We start from the raw sequence: 20,221 nt of genomic DNA, 5'->3' as shown, positions 1-20,221 counted from the left end.
CTCCGCGGTATTTACCAAGAACCGCCGCAAGGTGGGATGGCCTTTGCTGCCAGGGGTCACAGGTCGCAGTCCTCAGGTTGGCCCCAAGATGTAGTACAGCAGAATAGGAGCAGCACAATAGTCGGACAGGCCGGGTTGGTACACAGGCAGGCAATGCAGACAGAATCAGGAGGCAATCTCGGAGTCAATCAAACCGTGTCGGTACACGGGTCACCAGAACAGATGCGTAGTCAGCTAGCCAGGTCGGTACACAGGAATAGCAGATAAACGTGTAGAGAGAGGAGCGTGAGACAGTCCGGGTCAGGAGCACAGGCAATCAGGGAGGACAGCAAGCCAGGTCGGTACACAGGAGGAACGGAATCCAAAAGGGTCAACAAGCCGGGTCGGTACACAGGAATGGCAAACACACATGAAGCAGGAACAAGGAAGACACAGGAATCAGGAGCCAGGAACTGGTAAGTTGCTCTGACACTCCTAGAGTGTCAGAGCGCTGTTTAAACAGGAAGTCCCTGTTTGAATTCCCCGCCCTAGGTCTGGCGGTCATGTGACCGCCGAACCCGGATTTGCGGCTTCTGGGTCCGACAGAGTGGCGGGGGAGCGAGGAAAAGGTAAGTATCGTTACAGTACCCCCTTCCTTAAAGGTGGACTCCGGACACCTACACAGGTTTACAGGGAAATTTCTTATGAAAAAGTTTGAGTAGAAGGGGGGCATGAAGGTCAGCCGCTCTTACCCAGGAGCATTTCTCAGGGCCATATCCTTTCCAGTCTACCAAGAACTGTACGGAACCTCTGACTTTACGAGAGTCTAGGATTTGTTTCACCTCATATTCACCCTGATTCTGAATAATAACAGGAGGAGGAGCTCTAGGAAGAGTGGAAAATTTGTTAGTAACCACTGGTTTCAGCAAGGAAACATGAAAAACATCTGGAATACGAAGAGAACGTGGTAATTTTAGTCTGAAGGCTACTGGATTGATGATCTCGGAGATGGAAGAGGGACCAATGAACCTGGGAGCAAATTTTTTGCTGGGAACCTTTAAATGAATGTTCTGTGTAGACAGCCATACTTTGTCACCGATGGTGAAATTAGGACCAGCTCTTCTCCTTTTATCGTAGGTTTGTTTAGAGCGAGTGATGGCTTTTCTAAGGCTTAATTTGGTTTGTTCCCAGATGTGGGAAAAATTGCGAAATAATACGTCCACTGCTGGAACCTCGGAGGAAGAAATTTGGGAAAAGGTGGGTAATCTAGGATGACAGCCATAGAGAACAAAAAAAGGAGAGTTGGAGATGGCCTCATGGAAATGGTTATTATGGGCAAACTCAGCCCATGGAAGGAGATCCACCCAGTTGTCTTGATTGGCAGAGATGAATATTCTTAAGAATTTCTCCAGATCCTGGTTAGTTCTCTCTGTGAGGCCGTTAGACTGGGGATGATATACGGAGGAAAAAATCGAGTTTGTTTCCAGACTTGTGACAAAAGGATCTCCAAAACTTGGATATAAACTGGGAACCTCGATCGGATACAATGTGATGAGGACAACAATGAAGACGGAATATCTCCTTAATGAAAATATCAGCCAAAGAGGAGGAAGAAGGAAGACCTTTCAGTGGAATGAAATGAGCGGTTTTGGAAAAACGGTCCGTGACCACTAAGATTACAGTACAAAACTTGGAGGAAGGTAGGTCCGTAATGAAATCCATGGAGATTTGTGACCACGGGTATTCAGGAACTGGCAATGGAAGCAAATGGCCATAAGGTCTCCTCCTAGGAGTCTTGTGTTGGGCACATATGTAACAAGAAGACACAAAGTTCCTTACATCCTCTTGTAGGGAAGGCCACCAGTAGTTGCGAGATAGCAACGCCAGAGTCTTGCGAATGCCAGCGTGATCCGAGAAGAGGCAACGATGAGCCCATTGTAAAAGTTTGATGCGGAGAGGGGCAGAAATAAAGGTCTTGTCTGGAGGACAGCTTCTCTTGAGATGATTTGCTGCCAAAATTCGGCTAGGGTCCAGAATAAATTTATTCTCCTCCAATGGTTCCGAGTCAGCAGGATCAAATGAGCGAGATAGAGCATCCGCCTTAATATTCTTAGATCCACAACGGAAGGAGATGTTGAAATCAAATCGGGAGAAGAATAAGGACCATCTTGCTTGCCGAGGATTTAGGCAGCGAGCAGTATGCAAATATAGCAGGTTCTTGTGATCGGTATAAATAGTAATGGGAAACTGAACTCCTTCTAGGAGATGCCACCATTCAAAAAGAGCCAATTTAATGGCCAGCAGCTCTTTGTCCCCAATACCGTAGTTCCTCTCGGCAGGTAGGAGGCGATGAGAAAAGAAACCACAAGGACGTAGTTTACCCGTAGAATCTTGTTGAGAAAGCACTGCTCCTGTACCTACGGAGGATGCGTCCACCTCCAGAATGAATGGATGAGAACAGTCGGGTTGTTGGAGAATGGGAGCCGAGGAAAAGAGAGATTTTAAGGTAGCAAAGGCTTGAGTAGCTTCCACAGACCATACTTTGGCATTCGCAGACTTCCGGGTCAGGGCGGTGATAGGTGCCACAAGAGTAGAGTATCCTTTAATAAACTGGCGGTAATAATTGGAAAAGCCTAGGAGCCGTTGTGTAGCCTTCAGGCCAGAGGGTTGAGGCCAATCCAGAATGGCCTTTATCTTGGTGGGATCCATTTGCAATCCTGTGCCAGAAATGATGTAGCCTAAGAAAGGAACTTTTTTCTGTTCAAAGGTACATTTTTCTAGTTTACAATATAAATGTTTTTTTCTGATCCGAGACAGAACCTCTACGACATGTTTGCGATGTGATACCAAATCTTGGGAGAAGATGAGGATATCATCTAGGTAGACGACCACAAACTGATGTAACAGGTCTTGAAAGAGTTCATTTATAAAACCTTGAAACACAGCGGGAGCATTGCACAACCCAAAGGGCATGACCAAATATTCAAAGTCACCGTCCCGGGTGTTGAAGGCAGTCTTCCACTCATCTCCCTCCTTAATACGCACCAGATTATAGGCTCCTCTGAGGTCCAATTTCGAGCGAGAAGATGGTAGCCCCCCTTAATCCGATCAAATATGTCAGGCGCCGCTCGGCGGCTGCCCGCCCGTCCGCATAGCGCATCTGGTTGCCTAGCAACCAGACGTGTCACTTACCCTTCCGCCCGGCCGGCCAGCTACAGACCTGAAAGCGTTCCCATTGCTAGGCAACGGGACGCTGCATGAAGATAGCGATACGGCGCTAAAGGATGACAAGCGCTACGGCGCTGGAGCAATGACAGCACTACTAGTGCTGAGGGCATTGGCTAGCAGCACTATTTAAGCCTCTCTGACCCCACCTCCTGTGACAGAGTTTCAGGTCCTTTCCTGTCCTCCAGCGTTCCAGTGTTCCTGTGATTATCTGTTTCCTGACCTTTTCCTTCCTCCAGTTTATTGCCGTTTGCCTGTGACCATTGTGACCCGGATTGCCTTAACTACCCTTTTGGATCTCCCTTTTGTACCTCGCTGTCAGAACGTTATCGACCCGGCTTGACTCACTACCCCTTCGGATTCTCCTTGTGTACCTGCATTGCCCGCACCGTTGCCGAACCGGCCTGTCTGACATTCCTCTCGTACTTCGCTATCTGACTCGTGGAAGGACCGCGACCTGCGTGTTTCCTGCAGCTAAGTCCATACCTCCTTGCGGGGGTCCCTGGTGAACACCAGGGGCACGTTAGACTCCGCACCTTCCTCCGAGTAGTGCCAACGATAGCAGGTACGCCATACTAGTCTTGACAAAATAATTCTGAGATTAATGGTAATGGGTACCGATTCTTTACAGTGATTGCATTTAGACCTCGGTAGTCGATACAGGGGTGGAGGCCCCATCTTTCTTTTTCACAAAAAAGAAGCCTGCCTCAGCAGGGGAAGAAAATTTTTGGATGAAGCCCTTTCTCAGATTATCGTGGACATAGTCCTCCATAGCCTTGGACTCAGGGACGGAAAGAGGGTACACTTGGCCTCGGGGTACTGGTTTGCCAGGAATTAAGTTGATGCTACAATCCCAAATTCTACGTGGAGGGAGTTTCGTAGCCTCCTGTTCACAAAAGACATCGGCAAAGATTTGGTAGGGCTCAGGAAGAAGGGCCAAAGGTAATCTCTTGTGGCATTTGGAATCTCCCAGAGGAACCACCTTAGAAAGGCAATGAGAAAAACAATGTTGTCCCCAAGATAAAATATGACCCGACTGCCAGTCAAGGTTAGGGGAATGGAGACGAAGCCACGGTAGTCCAAGGATGACTGGATTAGTAGATCTGTGAATTACGAAGGAGGAGATACTCTCCTGGTGGAGTGCTCCAATCTGAAGAAGAAGAGGAGTGGTGCGTACAAGGATGGATCCTTCAGGAATTCTTCCCCCATCGATGGCTAAAAGGGAGATAGGTTGTTCTAATGCTTGCGTGGGAATGGAGAATTGCCTTACCAAGTTTAGCAGAAATGAAATTCCCTGCAGCCCCGGAGTCTAGGAGGGCTGACTGAGTAAAGGTATGACGTCCTGACTGTAAAGAAATAGGGATGGTGAGACAATCATTATTATAAAGGATTGAGGGAGACTGAGAAAGGCGGCCCAACGACACAGCTTCCGAACACGTCAGGCCTTGTTGTTTCCCGGACGCTTGGAACAAGAATTCAGAAGGTGGCCGCTCTCCTCACAATATAAACATAACTTGTTACGAAATCTCCTCTCTCTCTTCGGCCGATAGGCGGGTCCTTCCCAATTGCATCGGTCCCTCGGGCGGAAGAACAGGTTTTTGGAAGTTGGGAGCTAAACGGATCATACTGCGTCGAGATTGTTCCCTCTCAGAATTACGCTCCTTGAAACGTAAATCAATTTTAACGCAGAGGAAGAAGAGATCGTCCAAAGATGCAGGGAGTTCTTGAGACACCAACTCGTCTTTAATCCCTGAAAGACCCTGCCAGAATGTAGCCACAAGAGCCTCATCGTTCCAGCGGAGTTCTGAGGCCATGGTTCTGAAGTGAACCGCATACTGACCCACGGACTGGTTTCCTTGGCGGAGAAGCAATAACCCAGCAGCGGCATTGGAGATCCTTTCTGGCTCATCAAAAATCTTTCTAAAGGTGGACAAAAAGGTGGAGAAATTATGCAGGATGGGATCATTCCGCTCCCATAACGGGGATGCCCATGCTAAAGTTTGACCAGAGAGCAGTGATATCACATAGGCCACTTTAGCCTTCTCAGAAGCAAAATTCCCCGGCAACAGTTCAAATTGAATGGAGCATTGGTTCAGGAATCCTCTGCAAAGTTTAGGGTCTCCATCAAACTTAGGCGGATTAGGTATCCGTAATTGGGAGGAAGAAGCTGCTGCTGCAGAAGAGGGGTCCGGAGCTGCAATCACTGGTGCAGGAGGTCCGGTGGCCCTAAGGTGTTCTGAACAACGTCCAGCCAGGTAGATAAGCTCTGGAGGAATTTTAAAAGTTGCTCTTGGTTGGCCTCCTGTTTGTCCATTCTTCCCACTAAATGCTCCAGTAGATCTTTGGCCGCTGGATCCATGGTCAGAGCAAACTGTAATAGATTACTGGATACACTACTAATCTTGATTAGCGCTGGCTTACCTGAGGTGCGGAGTCTAACAATCTCCCTGGTATTTACCAAGTACCGCCGCAAGGCGGGATGAGCTTTGCTGCCAGGGGTCGCAGGTCGCGGTCCTCAGGTTTGCCCCAAGATGTAGTACAGCGGAATAGGAGCAGGATGAGAATAGTCGGACAGGCCGGGTTGGTACACAGGCAGGCAATGCAGACAGAATCAGGAGGCAATCTCGGAGTCAATCAAACCAGGTCGGTACACGGGTCACCAGAACAGATGCGTAGTCAGCTAGCCGGGTCGGTACATAGGAATGGCAGATAAACGTGTAGAGAGAGGAGCGTGTGACAATCCGGGTCAGGAGCACAGGCAATCAGGGAGGTCAGCAAGCCAGGTCGGTACACAGGAGGAACGGAATCCAGAAGGGTCAACAAGCCGGGTCGGTACACAGGAAGCAGGAACAAGGAAGACACAGGAATCAGGAGCCAGGAACTGGTAAGTTGCTCTGACACTCCTAGAGTGTCAGAGCGCTGTTTAAATAGGAAGTCCCTGTTTGAATTCCCCGCCCTAGGTCTGGCGGTCATGTGACTGCTGAACCCGGAAGTGCGGCTTCTGGGTCCGACGGAGCGGTGGGGGAGCGAGGAGAACATAAGTATCGTTACACAATTATACACATAGTGTCAGGCCTGAGTAGAGGAAAACACTAACCCATATTAGCACTACTAAACTAGTAGGTGCGGAGTCTAACGTACTCCTGGTATTCGCCAGGGACCCCCGCAAGGAGGTTTGGACTTCGCTGCACAGGGCACGCAGGTCGCAGTCCTGCTAGCCAGTTGCCGGTGTAGTGATAGAAGGGTCAGATGGTCCGGGTCAAGCCAATCGGGAATACAAGGTACAAAGGAGAATCCAGGTGAGTAATCAACAAGCCAAGGTCGCAGGAACAAAGTGGGGCACGCAGATAAGAGGATGGTCGACAAGCCGGGTCACAACAGGAGAGCAAATATTCAGGAGAATGGTCAGGAAAAGCCGGGTCACAACAGGAAAACACACACTAGAATTGCTGGAGGCAGAAACCTGTTACTCTGGTACCATTTTGAAGCACTAACAATACACATAGTACATTTTACTCATATTTAAGTCTATTTACTCATGTTCACAATGTTAGCAGAGCCCTATTAAAGGGCTCATATATACTTTACTATTTTTCAATCCAAACAGGGAGAGAAATCCTTGGTGTGTGTGTCTGCGTAATCAGTCTGATCCCAAAAGACAGTTTTGTCTTCAGAAGGTAATTACAAAACTTCTGTGGGATGGGCTGATGTATCTGATTGGAGGCCAATTCTTTTGATATGTTAATGTACCGAGCCTCACAGTTCTCTTCAGACAAAAGCTATGTACTTTGATATAGTGGAGAAGAGAGACAATAGTTATTTAAGGAAGGAAATGATATATATATATATATATATATATATATATATATATATATATATATATATATAATAATCAATTATATATATCTTCTTCAATGACACGTCAGGACAACAGCAGATAAATTACTAATACAGCAACATTTCAAATAGAAGTGATGATGGTGTAGAACTAGCTGATCCTTAATTGGTAACTCAGAGCAACAGCAGGTGAACCACTAGTACAGCAACAGTTCAAATAGAAGTGATGATGATGTAGAACTAGCTGATCCGTAATTGGTAACTCAGAGCAACAGCAGGTGAACCACAGCAACAGTTCAATATAAACAATAATGGAGTGAAACTTAGCTGATCTGTAGATGGTAACTCAAAGCGACTGCAGGGAATTACTAATACAGCAACAGTTCAACAATAGCAGTAACAGAGATAGAACTAGCTGATCCGAAAATGGTAACTTAGAGCATAGTAGGTGAATCACTGATACAGCGGCATTTCAGACAAGGATAGTGGTAAAGTAGAACTTAGCTGATCCGTAGGTAATAATTTAGAGCATAGCAGGAGAATCATTGACACAGCGGCAGTTCAAACAGAAGCAGCAATAGAATAGAACTTAGCTGACCCGTAGATGCTGATTCAAGCAACGGGGGAGTTACTGGTACAGCGGCATTTCAATATATGGAAGTAACAGAGGAATAGAACTTAGCTGATCTGTGAATGGTGATTCAGAACAACAGGTGAGTTACTGGTACAGCGGCAGTTCTAATGTTGAAGCAGCAGTGCCGTTGAACTAGCTGATCCATAGATGGTTATTCAAAGCAGCAGCGATGAGTACAGGTGCAACAGGCAGTTCATTAGCAGCAGTTCAAAATATGGAAGTAACAGAGAAATAGAACTTTAGTTGATCCGTGAATGGTGATTCAGAACAACAGGGGAGTCACTGGTACAGCGACAGTTCTAATGGAGAAGCAGCAGTGGCGTTGAACTAGCTAATCCGTAGATAGTTGTTTCAGAGCAGCAGCGATGAGTACAGGTGCAACAGGCAGTTCATTAATGGCAGCAGCAGAGAAAAGTTCAGCTGATCCAGGACGTAGAAGTAAGCCTCAACAAGAGAGTCACACCAAAGGAAGCCAAATCCTATAGAGAGTGTGAAACTCGAAGAACAGGCATCGGACAGAGGAACAATGGGAGGTTTAAATAGTGCTCCAAAATGCCTAGAATCAATGGGAACAGGTAGGAGGTCATAAGCGAGGGTAATAGGTAGCACATGCGCAGAACCAAATACAGATGATGCCTCAGTAATGAAGTTAGTAACCTTGATCACCGCTTACAGGAAGAAGGTAACAATGCCGATACCTGTCTATGGGACCTGCGTGTGACATGTCCTTTATTTATTAAAAGTCATGAATTTAGTATGTTAAAGGATACAGGATATTTGCTATATGAGCTTCGTCAGAGTAGAAAGTGACTATCCTGCACCATATGACAAACCCTAAAACACAGGTGCAGCACATTCAGTTTAGATATATTTTACGATCTGGCACCTTTAGAATCAAGAAGGTCCTTTCTAGAGGGTCCACCAGGTGGGTGTAAGGCCATAGGGCTAGATTTACTAAGCTGCGGGTTTGAAAAAGTGGGGATGTTGCCTATAGCAACCAATCAGATTCTAGCTTTCATTTTGTAGAAGGTACTAAATAAATGAAAGCTAGAATCTGATTGGTTGCTATAGGCAACATCCCCACTTTTTCAAACCCGCAGCTTAGTAAATCTAGCCCATAGTGTTGGTGGCATGATAGTATGAAGATATGGAGAAGTAGTTTGAAATCAGTGGAGAGAGCTGAGTATGGATTACCAAAGGAGGAGGGATATAGAGCTGACTAAAGTACTGGCTTAGTTATGAGTCATTCAGTCAAAAGAAAAGCAGCCAAGCAGACCGTAGTACATTTTTTAGGCCTGCATTTCTAGGATCTCTCTGAGGAATTGGACTGCTGCTAATTCTACACAGCTGGTTGTTTCATTTCTTTGTGATAACATAGATTTCTGTTTATCTGGCAAGCTTCAATGTCATGTCAGGCCATGGAGTTTCCTTGAGAACCCTCTAGGCAGTAAGTTTGCTTGTCTTTCTGGCCTTTGTGAAATTCTACTGGTCTGAATGATAGACATGGTTTAAGGCTCAAGGGCTAACAACAGGTGTTGTTTTCAGGATTTCTGTCTGTAGAAACAGGTGGGATAATAACTGATCCAGGAAAATAGATTACCTCACCTGTGCATGATTAAAGAAATCCTGAAAACATGAACTGTTCATAGCTCTGAGGGTAGAGTTTGGGCACCTCTGTGTTAGGACAATTATTGTAAGCCTTATCAAATAAGAGAGTGGAAGAATCTACTATTTCATGTTTAGGTTGTGGTGGTATTTTTTATGGGTTTTTGCAAAATGGCAGTGGTTGGTGAGCAGATCCTATTTAATTGCAGGTTACTTTACAGTTTTGTAACTTTTGTTTGTGGAAATTAGAACTGCTCATTTATTACTGGTGGTTTACTGATGGAGCCACCTATGGATGTCATCTATTCACCTCAGGGGGTAAATGTATCAAGCTGAGAGTTTTCTGGCGGGTTTGAAAAGTGGAGATATTGCCTATAGCAACCAATTAGATTCTAGCTATCATTTTGTAGAATGTACTAAATAAATGATAGTTAGAATCTGATTGGTTTCTCAAACCCGCCAGAAAACTCTCAGTTTGATACATTTACCCCCAGGTGTATAACTTAACATTGCTTTGTGGGATTTTTTGCTTTGTTTTGTTTGGGTGCCTCTTGTCCACAGGTTCACTTTTACATTGGGTCCTTAGGCCACATTTTTTAAATTGGGGACACAGTGAGCAAAATGTACAACTGTGTCGCTGTGGACATGGTGATACTTGGTGCAAGGCTTTATGGTGGGTTGTAGCCAGTTGATTGAGACTATATGTGAGCAAAGAACAATTTATGTGTGGTGGAGGTTGCAGTTCCAAGGTATTCATAATTGTGCCACGTGGTACAAATCCCTGGAGTTGTAATGGTAGTGGTTATCTATCTTCAGATGAAACATGGTATTTTAGGTCATGGCTTCCCTGAGGGCTCGATCCCTATGGGTAGTGTTGATGCAGCCAGAGCCCATTTTAATTGGTATCATTTGAATCCTTTTTGTGATCTGTATGTATCCTAAAGCACTTTATTTATTTATATTTGCACATCCACTTGAGTGAATCACCCACCAAGACGGATCGCTCCCTATAGAAGAAATTTTATCTATTATTTAGTTTATAAAAGCAGCTGGTGTCCACCTAAAGCACAGCCACCTTTTCAGTTTATCATCATAATTTTAAATATCATCTCACAATACACATCAACTCATTGCCCCTTGCTAAATTAGCCACTTATTTTTGCACTTCCTTTCTCCCCCCCCTCCCTTTCGCTTTGTGCCGAACACTTTTTTTTTTGTATAACCTGTTTATGTTTGTGTGTTACCTTTATAGCTTATGCGGCCTTCAATTGCCATTCTTTGCTCTGTTATGGTATATTTGACATTTGTTTGGATATTAACATTAGGCTTTGTATAGGGGCTACATTTCCACTAGGCATAGATTATTAATGGGTATGACTACTCACGACCGATATAACAAATATGGTTCCATTTCAACATATTTATATAATAGCTTATGTTGTGTTGTTAACAATGCAATCAGGAACAAGGTAGCCCAAAATTGTCAGACAAAACTTAATATTACTCTAACTTTAACCTCTGCAGTGAGCTAGTTTTGGAATAATAGGTTCACCCTGTATCCCCTCTCCTATGTTAATTTCTCCTGTTTCCTTCAAATCGAGTGTTCTCAGATCTTGCCTTGGGGTTTGATGTATTTTGTTTAATACATGATGGAATGTTTAATACATAAAGGATCTCACACAGACCATGCTTTGCCTGACAGTACTGTGATCTGAGCTGCAGACCAGCAGCAATTGTCACAGATTGGTCAGGATCTGTGCTTGTTCGATTTATGAGTCCAGTTATAAGAGTCATTTTAGAAGGTGGAATCTCCTCCACCATTCATAGTGGCTGCAAACATGTATGTGTGGAGTGAGCAAGGATAAACGGTTTGCGCTGCTCATGCAAAACCAAACATTATTATTATTAATAGTCTCAATTAATAGGCTCAAGGAGGAACAGGTTAAGCCACAGAAGTCACTGTTGATCAGTTAGCTATAGAAGAAAATGGGCACATTTAGAGTTCATGACTTGGATAAAATACCCAAAAGAGCAGCCCCTTTAATGAATGTAAGAAGATTTTACATAAACCAAATATGTTCCAGTTTGATACAATATTTATGTGTTTTTTCAGTGTTCTAATGTGTTATTTTGGCACTCTATCACTATTTCATATTAACTTGTCCATATAAAATCAGTTTTTTCGATCATTTTATCATTTGTTTTATCATAACTTTAGGAATTGATATGCTGTCAATTACATATTTATGAGAGTGTCAAAACATTTGATAACAATTTCCTTCTTTTTAGGTGCTAAGGATATATTTTACAAATCTGGGTTGTGATTAGCTCCAAGAGATCACATAAATGACCCATGACTAAACTTCACTTACCCAAATGTCTGTAGCCTCCTGTATAATATATATAATAATATAAAAGTGGTCAACATAGAAAAGTGAGTGATTATTTTTGTTTACTGTATATGACCGCAGACGAAAACAATACTTTTCTACTTAATTATTTGGAGGACATTGCAATGGGTTTTGGTAACATTGTCTAGTGTATGAGTTTAGCAGAAGTAGTTTTGGTTTTTAAAATTGTGTACTTTATTTTTTCACAAGGGACCAAACCGAAACTTACTGCTCAATGGGAAATCCTACCCAGCAAAGGTCAGATTAATCCGAGGTGGTTGTCTACCTCCGGTCAAGAGAAGGCAGATGAACTGGATTGATGCACCTGATGATGTTTTTTATATGGCAACAGAAGAAACAAGGTAGGTCCATTGCACCCATAACAATATTAAATTAAGGTTCTATCCTCAGAAAATGGAGCTTTGTATTACTTTATGCATTATTGCATAAATAATATGTTATGCATTATTATTAGCACTGTTGCCAATAAAATATATGTTTTGCTCTCCCACTCTAGTCAATATGGACTGTATCCTCTGCTTCCTGGTGCCTGTGGCACTATTAGGCTAAATGTCTACTTGTTTTACACTTGAATTTTGATGGTGGAAAAATGTCTGACATGAATTATCTTGATTTCAGACTTTTCATCACAAACACCTGCAATTTCTATAAGGGTGTGTAGCATTTTTATAATTACTGTATATATATGTGCAAATTAAAAGTAAATGGGAAATGATAAAAAAAGCTGAATGGGAGTTCAAATGAAAGATATAAGTAGCAAGATATATGCATTATATGTGAAAATTAATGCACTTAATATTCAAGTGATGGTCCATCTCTCTCTCTCGCTAACCATGCCTACAACCCCCCACTATTGGGGGATTGTAGGCAACCCCCCAATAGTGGGGGGGTTGCCTACTGCATATCTGTGTGTATCTAGCAAAATGAAAACATGGGGTATTAGTTCATATTTTGATCAAAATATTTAAGCCTGCATCCCAGCATCAAGGGCACCTCATTATATGCAGGTCCTACACTGACCTATGTGCTTTAAACACCATTAAAATGCAGTTAAAATCAGATGCACTCACCTCCCAGGTATAGGGGTTTACATTAGAGATGGGCGGGTCCGGTTCTCCGAGAACCGAACCCACCCGAACTTTGGGTATCCGAGTACCGAGCTGAGCAGCTCGGTACTCTCCCGCCCATTCCGAATCCAAATCGAGGCCGAACGTCATTGTGACGTCGTCGGATCTCGGGGCTCGGTTCTCGCGATACTTCAACTTTATAAATACACGCCTCCACAGCAATCCATCGCCATTTGACAGAGGGAGAGAGCAGGGTGTAGTCATAGGCTAATTAGAGCAGGGACAGAGAATACAATATTGTTCTTGCAATTGCTCTAACCAAAATCGCTAGTGCAGAGAGGAGGATAGAGGTTTATTATTTTTTCTTCATATTTGGCACTCCCCAGCGCTTTTGGGGTGTCCCCCATAATTGTGCATAAATATTTCTGGCTGTCAAAAGTCATATCTGTCAGCAGTATCTACTAAATAATTTTTAGCACTCCTCAGTGCTTTTGGGGTGTCCTCCCTAATTGTGCATTAATATTTCTGGCTGTCAAAAGTCATATCTGTCAGCAGTATCTACTAAATAATTTTTAGCACTCCTCAGTGCTTTTGGGGTGTCCTCCCTAATTGTGCATTAATATTTCTGTCTGTCAAAAGTCATATCTGTCAGCAGTATCTACTAAATAATTTTTAGCACTCCTCAGTGCTTTTGGGGTGTCCTCCCTAATTGTGCATTAATATTTCTGGCTGTCAAAAGTCATATCTGTCAGCAGTATCTACTAAATAATTTTTAGCACTCCTCAGTGCTTTTGGGGTGTCCTCCCTAATTGTGCATTAATATTTCTGGCTGTCAAAAGTCATATCTGTCAGCAGTATCTACCAAATAATTTTTAGCACTCCTCAGTGCTTTTGGGGTGTCCTCCCTAATTGTGCATTAATATTTCTGGCTGTCAAAAGTCATATCTGTCAGCAGTATCTACCAAATAATTTTTAGCACTCCTCAGTGCTTTTGGGGTGTCCTCCCTAATTGTGCATTAATATTTCTGGCTGTCAAAAGTCATTTCTGTCAGCAGTATCTACTAAATAATTTTTAGCACACCTCAGTGCTTTTGGGGTGTCCTCCCTAATTGTGCATTAATATTTCTGGCTGTCAAAAGTCATATCTGTCAGCAGTATCTACTAAATAATTTTTAGCACTCCTCAGTGCTTTTGGGGTGTCCTCCCTAATTGTGCATTAATATTTCTGGCTGTCAAAAGTCATATCTGTCAGCAGTATCTACTAAATAATTTTTAGCACTCCTCAGTGCTTTTGGGGTGTCCTCCCTAATTGTGCATTAATATTTCTGGCTGTCAAAAGTCATATCTGTCAGCAGTATCTACTAAATAATTTTTAGCACTCCTCAGTGCTTTTGGGGTGTCCTCCCTAATTGTGCATTAATATTTCTGGCTGTCAAAAGTCATATCTGTCAGCAGTATCTACTAAATAATTTTTAGCACTCCTCAGTGCTTTTGGGGTGTCCTCCCTAATTGTGCATTAATATTTCTGGCTGTCAAAAGTCATATCTGTCAGCAGTATCTACTAAATAATTTTTAGCACTCCTCAGTGCTTTTGGGGTGTCCTCCTTAATTGTGCATTAATATTTCTGGCTGTCAAAAGTCATTTCTGTCAGCAGTATCTACTAAATAATTTTTAGCACACCTCAGTGCTTTTGGGGTGTCCTCCCTAATTGTGCATTAATATTTCTGGCTGTCAAAAGTCATATCTGTCAGCAGTATCTACTAAATAATTTTTAGCACTCCTCAGTGCTTTTGGGGTGTCCTCCCTAATTGTGCATTAATATTTCTGGCTGTCAAAAGTCATATCTGTCAGCAGTATCTACTAAATAATTTTTAGCACTCCTCAGTGCTTTTGGGGTGTCCTCCCTAATTGTGCATTAATATTTCTGGCTGTCAAAAGTCATATCTGTCAGCAGTATCTACTAAATAATTTTTAGCACTCCTCAGTGCTTTTGGGGTGTCCTCCCTAATTGTGCATTAATATTTCTGGCTGTCAAAAGTCATATCTGTCAGCAGTATCTACTAAATAATTTTTAGCACTCCTCAGTGCTTTTGGGGTGTCCTCCCTAATTGTGCATTAATATTTCTGGCTGTCAAAAGTCATAACTGTCAGCAGTATCTACTAAATAATTTTTAGCACTCCCCAGTGGTTTGCGCTCAGAATGGATTCAAAGCAGTCCACATATGATCTGAATGAGCAAACAGGTTCTGTCACCAGTCCTGATGTTAGTGTTCCCAGTACGTCATCTGGCCAAGGCGATGTCAAACAACAGAGTGTTTTCAAATTAGTGCAAAAAACAAAACCCCCAAAAAAATTTACTGTATTGAAGCGAAAAAGAAGTGTAACTGAGCAAAAGTTAAGTGACGATAAAAAAAAATTGCAAGCATGCCATTCTACACACGCAGTGGCAAAGAGAGAATGAGGCCTTCACCTTTGGCTATTAGTGGCAGATCCCAAAAAGTTACCCAGCCTACAATTGATGCACAACTACTGTTACGCGTCAAAGCCGAGCTGCAAGATAACAGTGAGGCATTACAGGAGAATATTTGCTCTGATTCACAAATGACAACAATCCCTGTGGAGAGTCCATCCAACAGTGGGATGTCTAATCGTGAGCATTCTGCTGATGTGTGCCTTAATAGCCCGAGTGTAGCCGGTGATACCCAAATTGAGGATGCCACTTTGGAATTAGAAGAGGATGAGGGGGAGATTTGTGTAGGCGACGAGGGCACTAATGAGGATGTTGATGAGGATGAGGTTGTTTGTGTAAGTCCTGCACCAGTGGCAGCAGTTCTGGCACGTGACAAGAAAAAGGCCATTGTCATGCCTGGGCATAAAACAAAAAAATCCACTTCTTATGTGTGGAATTATTTCTACCCAAATCCAGACAACAATTGTATAGCCATTTGTAGTGTATGTGAAGCCACAGTCAGTCGAGGGAGGGACCTTAACCATCTTGGAACCTCGTCTATGTTACGCCATTTAACGAGAGTTCATGGCAAAGTGTTGGGAAAAGCTGAAAGTTCTTCCCAAAAGAATACAAGCACTCCCTCATCAGCTAAGACCCTCCGCTCACCGACATACCGACGGCTACAAAATACACCCACCACACCATCCTCATCAATATCCTCAGTAGCGCTCGGAGTTAGCCCGGCATCCCACTTAAGGCTGGATGACTCCGGCACTATTATTGATTCCTCTGAAGAAAGCGTTAGTCCTGCTGCTGCTGTTGCTGCTGCTGGGGGTGAATCGTCATCCCAGAGGCAGGTTAATAAAATGAGCAGTCCTACATTTCAGCAATTAACTGTGAAACAATCATTTGCAAGGGGAAGCAAATATGACAGCAGTCACCCAGTCGCCAAGCGAATCACAGACGCCATGGCTGCAATGTTAGTGTTAGATCTGCGTCCAATCTCCACAATAAACGCAGCTGGTTTTTCACAGTTAATTGAGGTTTTGTGTCCGTGTTACAGAATTCCATCGCGACACCATTTCTCCCGTAAAGCTATTCCACAACTATACCAAAAAGTGTGTAAAAATGTAGAGATTGCGCTGAAAAATGCCATTCTGCCCACTGTTCACTTAACCACAGATATGTGGACAAGTGGAAGTGGCCAAACCAAAGACTATATGACTGTGACAGCCCACTGGGTTGGTCATTCACCTTCACCAGCAGGAACAGCAGCAGCATGTACACCACTATGTAACATTTGTCACAGGCAGGCCACTCTTTGTATCACCGGCTTCACTAACAGGCATACGGCTGACAATTTGTTACGCAAACTGAGAGATGTGATCGATGCATGGCTTATACCACTCGGACTCTCCCCAGGGTATGTCATTTCAGATAACGCCAACAATATAGTGCGAGCATTACAGCTGGGTGATTTCCAACATATTCCCTGTTTTGCTCACACCATCAACTTGGTGGTGCAGAGCTTCCTATGAAATAACCGTGAGGTGCAGGAGATGCTTTCGGTGGCCCGTAAAATTTCAGGCCATTTCAGGCATTCAGCCACAGCATGTAGGAGATTACAGCAGCTCCAAGAGCAGTTTAACTTGCCCTGCCACCAACTTAAGCAAGAGGTGGTAACTCGGTGGAATTCCACCCTGTACATGCTTCAGAGGATGGAGGAACAGCGCAAAGCCATCCAAGCATATTGCACAAGTCATGACATTGGGAAAGGAGGGGGGATGTATTTCACTCTTGCACAGTGGGGAATCCTTTCAGTGCTGTGCAAGGTGCTGAAACCATTTGAAGTTGTGACATGTGAGGTCAGTGCAGACTCTGCTAGTTTGAGCCAAGTCATTCCTTTAATTAGACTATTGGAAAAGCAGCTTGAGAAAATGAAGGAGGAGCTGAAAGCAAGCAATTCAGCAAAGTATGTTGGCCTTGTCGATCAAGTACTTAATTCGCTTCACAATGATCCTCGAGTTATTAAGATCTTGAACTCGGATCAGTACGTTTTGGCCACTGTGCTTGATCCAAGGTTTAAAACCTACATTGAGTCTTTACTTGTAAATGAGCGAGATGTGAACTTTTGAAAGGAGCTAGTGCTCAGCAAGTTGGCCGCTGAACTGGGCCTCGGCTTGACGACGTGTCCTCCTTCACTTTCTCAAGCTGTTGCTCGTAAAAAATTAAATTTCCAAAAAAGAAGCAGGGAAGACACAGGGGGCAGACCAGAACAATTTAACATCTGGGCTGGTTTGAAGGATTTTTCAAAAAAATGTGTCACTTTGCCCATAACTCCATCCAATATGAGTATAAACATGCAAAGGATGGTGGAGGATTACTTTCAAGAGGTAGTTGATATGGAAATGTCAGACAGTCCCTTTCCTTACTGGGAAGAAAAGCAGGCCATTTGGAAACCCATGTACAAACTTGCTTTGCAATACCTAAGCTGCCCACCCTCCAGTGTGTACTCTGAACGAGTGTTCAGCACAGCAGGGAACTTAGTCAGTGATCGCCGTAGAAGGTTACTTCCCAAAAATGTGGAGAAAATGATGTTTATAAAAATGAACTACATCTTCCACGAGGAAGGCCTTCACCATCCAAGACATCCAAGCACTGACTGTTCTCTAATGGCGGATTCAAGCGGCGATGAATTGATAGTCTGTGATGATGACGTACACACTGATGAGGGTGAGGATTAAGCTGAAGATGATGCCAATAACATCTTTTTAAAACTTTCTATGTAAGTGTAGGGTGCAATCTACCCCCAAAGAGGAAAGGGACTTGTGGCATTTCCATATCACATACCATCTTGAAAGACTGCTGTTAGGGCAATTTATCCTTAAGGGTAGGGTGTCATAGACAGAGTGACCCTAAACTGGCTTTGTCCATTTTTCATAATATTGTACAGTCTATAATGGCTGAATTTTTGGGTATTTTATACAAGTGGAGGGGGGCCTAGAGAGACAGAAACCAAACTGGCTTTTTCCATGTCAATTAATATTGTACAGTCTATAATGGCTGAATTTTTTGGTATTTTATACAAGTGGAGGGGGGCCTAGAGAGACAGAGTGACCCCAAACTGTCTTTCTCCATGTCAATTAATATTGTACAGTCTATAATGGTTGAATTTTTTAGTATTTTATACAAGTGGAGGGGGGCCTAGAGAGACAGAAACCAAACTGGCTTTCTCCATGTCAATTAATATTGTACAGTCTATAATGGCTGAATTTTTTGGTATTTTATACAAGTGGAGGGGGCCCTTGAGAGACAGAAACCAAACTGGCTTTTTCCATTTCTTTACATATTTAACTATAAGTGTAGGGTGTAATATACATTCAAAGACGATGGCTGCATTGCCAATATGCATAGATGGAGAGGAAGACAATCTGTTTTGTGTGTAGAATAGGCCTACCAACGAAGAATTAAACTGTTTTTTTGGATGATTTATTACCTCAACAATTAGATTTCTTGTCTCTAAAACAGTTGGAGCACTAAATTGGGTTAATTTAGGCCCAAAAACATGGATTTTCCAAAAAAATAGCAAAACAAAACCAAAACCAAAACACGCAATGGCGGTTTTGCAAAACCAAAACCAAAACACGACGGTAATCCAGATCCAAAACCGAATCCAAAACCAAAACACGGGGGTCAGTGACCATCTCTAGTTTACATCTAGCAAGGGCTGGCTTGTGAGCCACACCCAAATGTGCCTTAAATAGGCTTGATGGACAGCTGCTATAACAATAAGGCTAAGGATAAGCGCTGACAACTGTCTTTTTGTTTTGTATACATATATGGGCATTTATATTGCCATGCAGCTGGTACCATATACAATATGGGATATACAAAGCGCGGGCTTATTGCCAAGCAGCTGGTACCATATATAATATGAGATATACCGAGCGCGGGCTTGTTTTTCCTCTGTTTTTATTTCAAAATATGGAGCTGGAGAGGATTCTGCAGGGGAAAGGGAGCCAGTGTAAGGTCTGGCAGAGAGGTTAGGCAAAAGTAGAGCGTTTAGAGAGGAATATAAGTCTTGCTGCAGCATTAAACATAGATTGAAAAGGAGCAAGATGGCCAGTAAGGAGAAGGTTACAGTGGTTGAGACAAGAAATGATCAGTGAATGGATAAGAGTTTTTCTGACTTCATGGGAGAGGAAGTGTCCGATACGACCTATGTTGCGGTGCTGGAAACAACAGATTTGAGCAATAGATTAGATGTGGGGGGTGAACAGGATGGAAGAGTCTAAAACACTGCCCAGGCAACATACTTGGTGAACAGAGGAGATAGTGGTGGGGAGGGCAGGAAACTCTTGAGGGATGAAATACAATAACTTTAGTTTTGACCATTTTAAGTTTAAGTGTAGGGGAATCCAGGTGGAGATGGCGAAGAGGCAACTGGACACACGAAAGAGGAGGGAAGGGGAGTTTTCAGAAGATCAAAGGTAGATTTGGGTGTCTTCAGCAAAAAAGTGATACTGGAGACCGAAGCAACTGATGAGTTTTCCCAGGGAGGAAGTGTAAAGAGAGAAGAGCAGAGGGCCTAATATAGATACTTGAGGGACTCCTACGGGATAGATGGGGCGGGGAGGGGGCTCAAGAAGTAGAAGCAAAAAAGAGGAGTTGAAGTGGTAGGAGGAGAATGTAGAGAGGGCACTGTCAGAAAGGCCAAGGGTGTAAAGGGTGTGCAATAGGAGAGGTCCAGGAGGATCAGCAAAGGGAAGTGGCCTTTTGATTCGGCCAACAGAAGTTCATTGGTAACTTTGGTTAGGGCAGTTTCTGTGGAGCGGAGGGAGAGTCAGATTGGAGAAGATGGAGAAGGACGTTGTGAGAGAGGTATCTGGTGAGACAGCTGTAGTCAAGCAACTCAAGTTTTTGGGAGGCAAAGGGGAGGAGAGAGATGGGGCAGTATTGAGACAGGGAGGTGAGGTCAAGATTGCTTATTTTTTTTTAGAATGGGTGAGACGA

The 20,221-nt window shown here is 43.4% G+C and overlaps 1 protein-coding gene across 5 annotated transcripts in view; it reads left to right on the top strand.

The window, feature by feature from the left end:
* Positions 1-20,221, top strand: part of MTA1 (metastasis associated 1) — a 303,171-nt gene that overhangs the window by 247,551 nt on the left and 35,399 nt on the right. For all 5 annotated transcript variants that reach the window (XM_075192755.1, XM_075192764.1, XM_075192754.1 and 2 more), the window contains one exon: positions 11,881-12,032. In XM_075192755.1, coding sequence (XP_075048856.1) covers positions 11,881-12,032 — 152 coding nt within the window. The remainder of the gene's footprint in view (positions 1-11,880; positions 12,033-20,221) is intronic.

This window comes from Mixophyes fleayi, chromosome 12 (assembly GCF_038048845.1).
Source record: "Mixophyes fleayi isolate aMixFle1 chromosome 12, aMixFle1.hap1, whole genome shotgun sequence".
NCBI lineage: Eukaryota > Metazoa > Chordata > Amphibia > Anura > Limnodynastidae > Mixophyes > Mixophyes fleayi.
The sequence above is the reverse complement of the archived record's forward strand: the minus strand, read 5'-3'. Positions and strand labels throughout refer to the sequence as shown.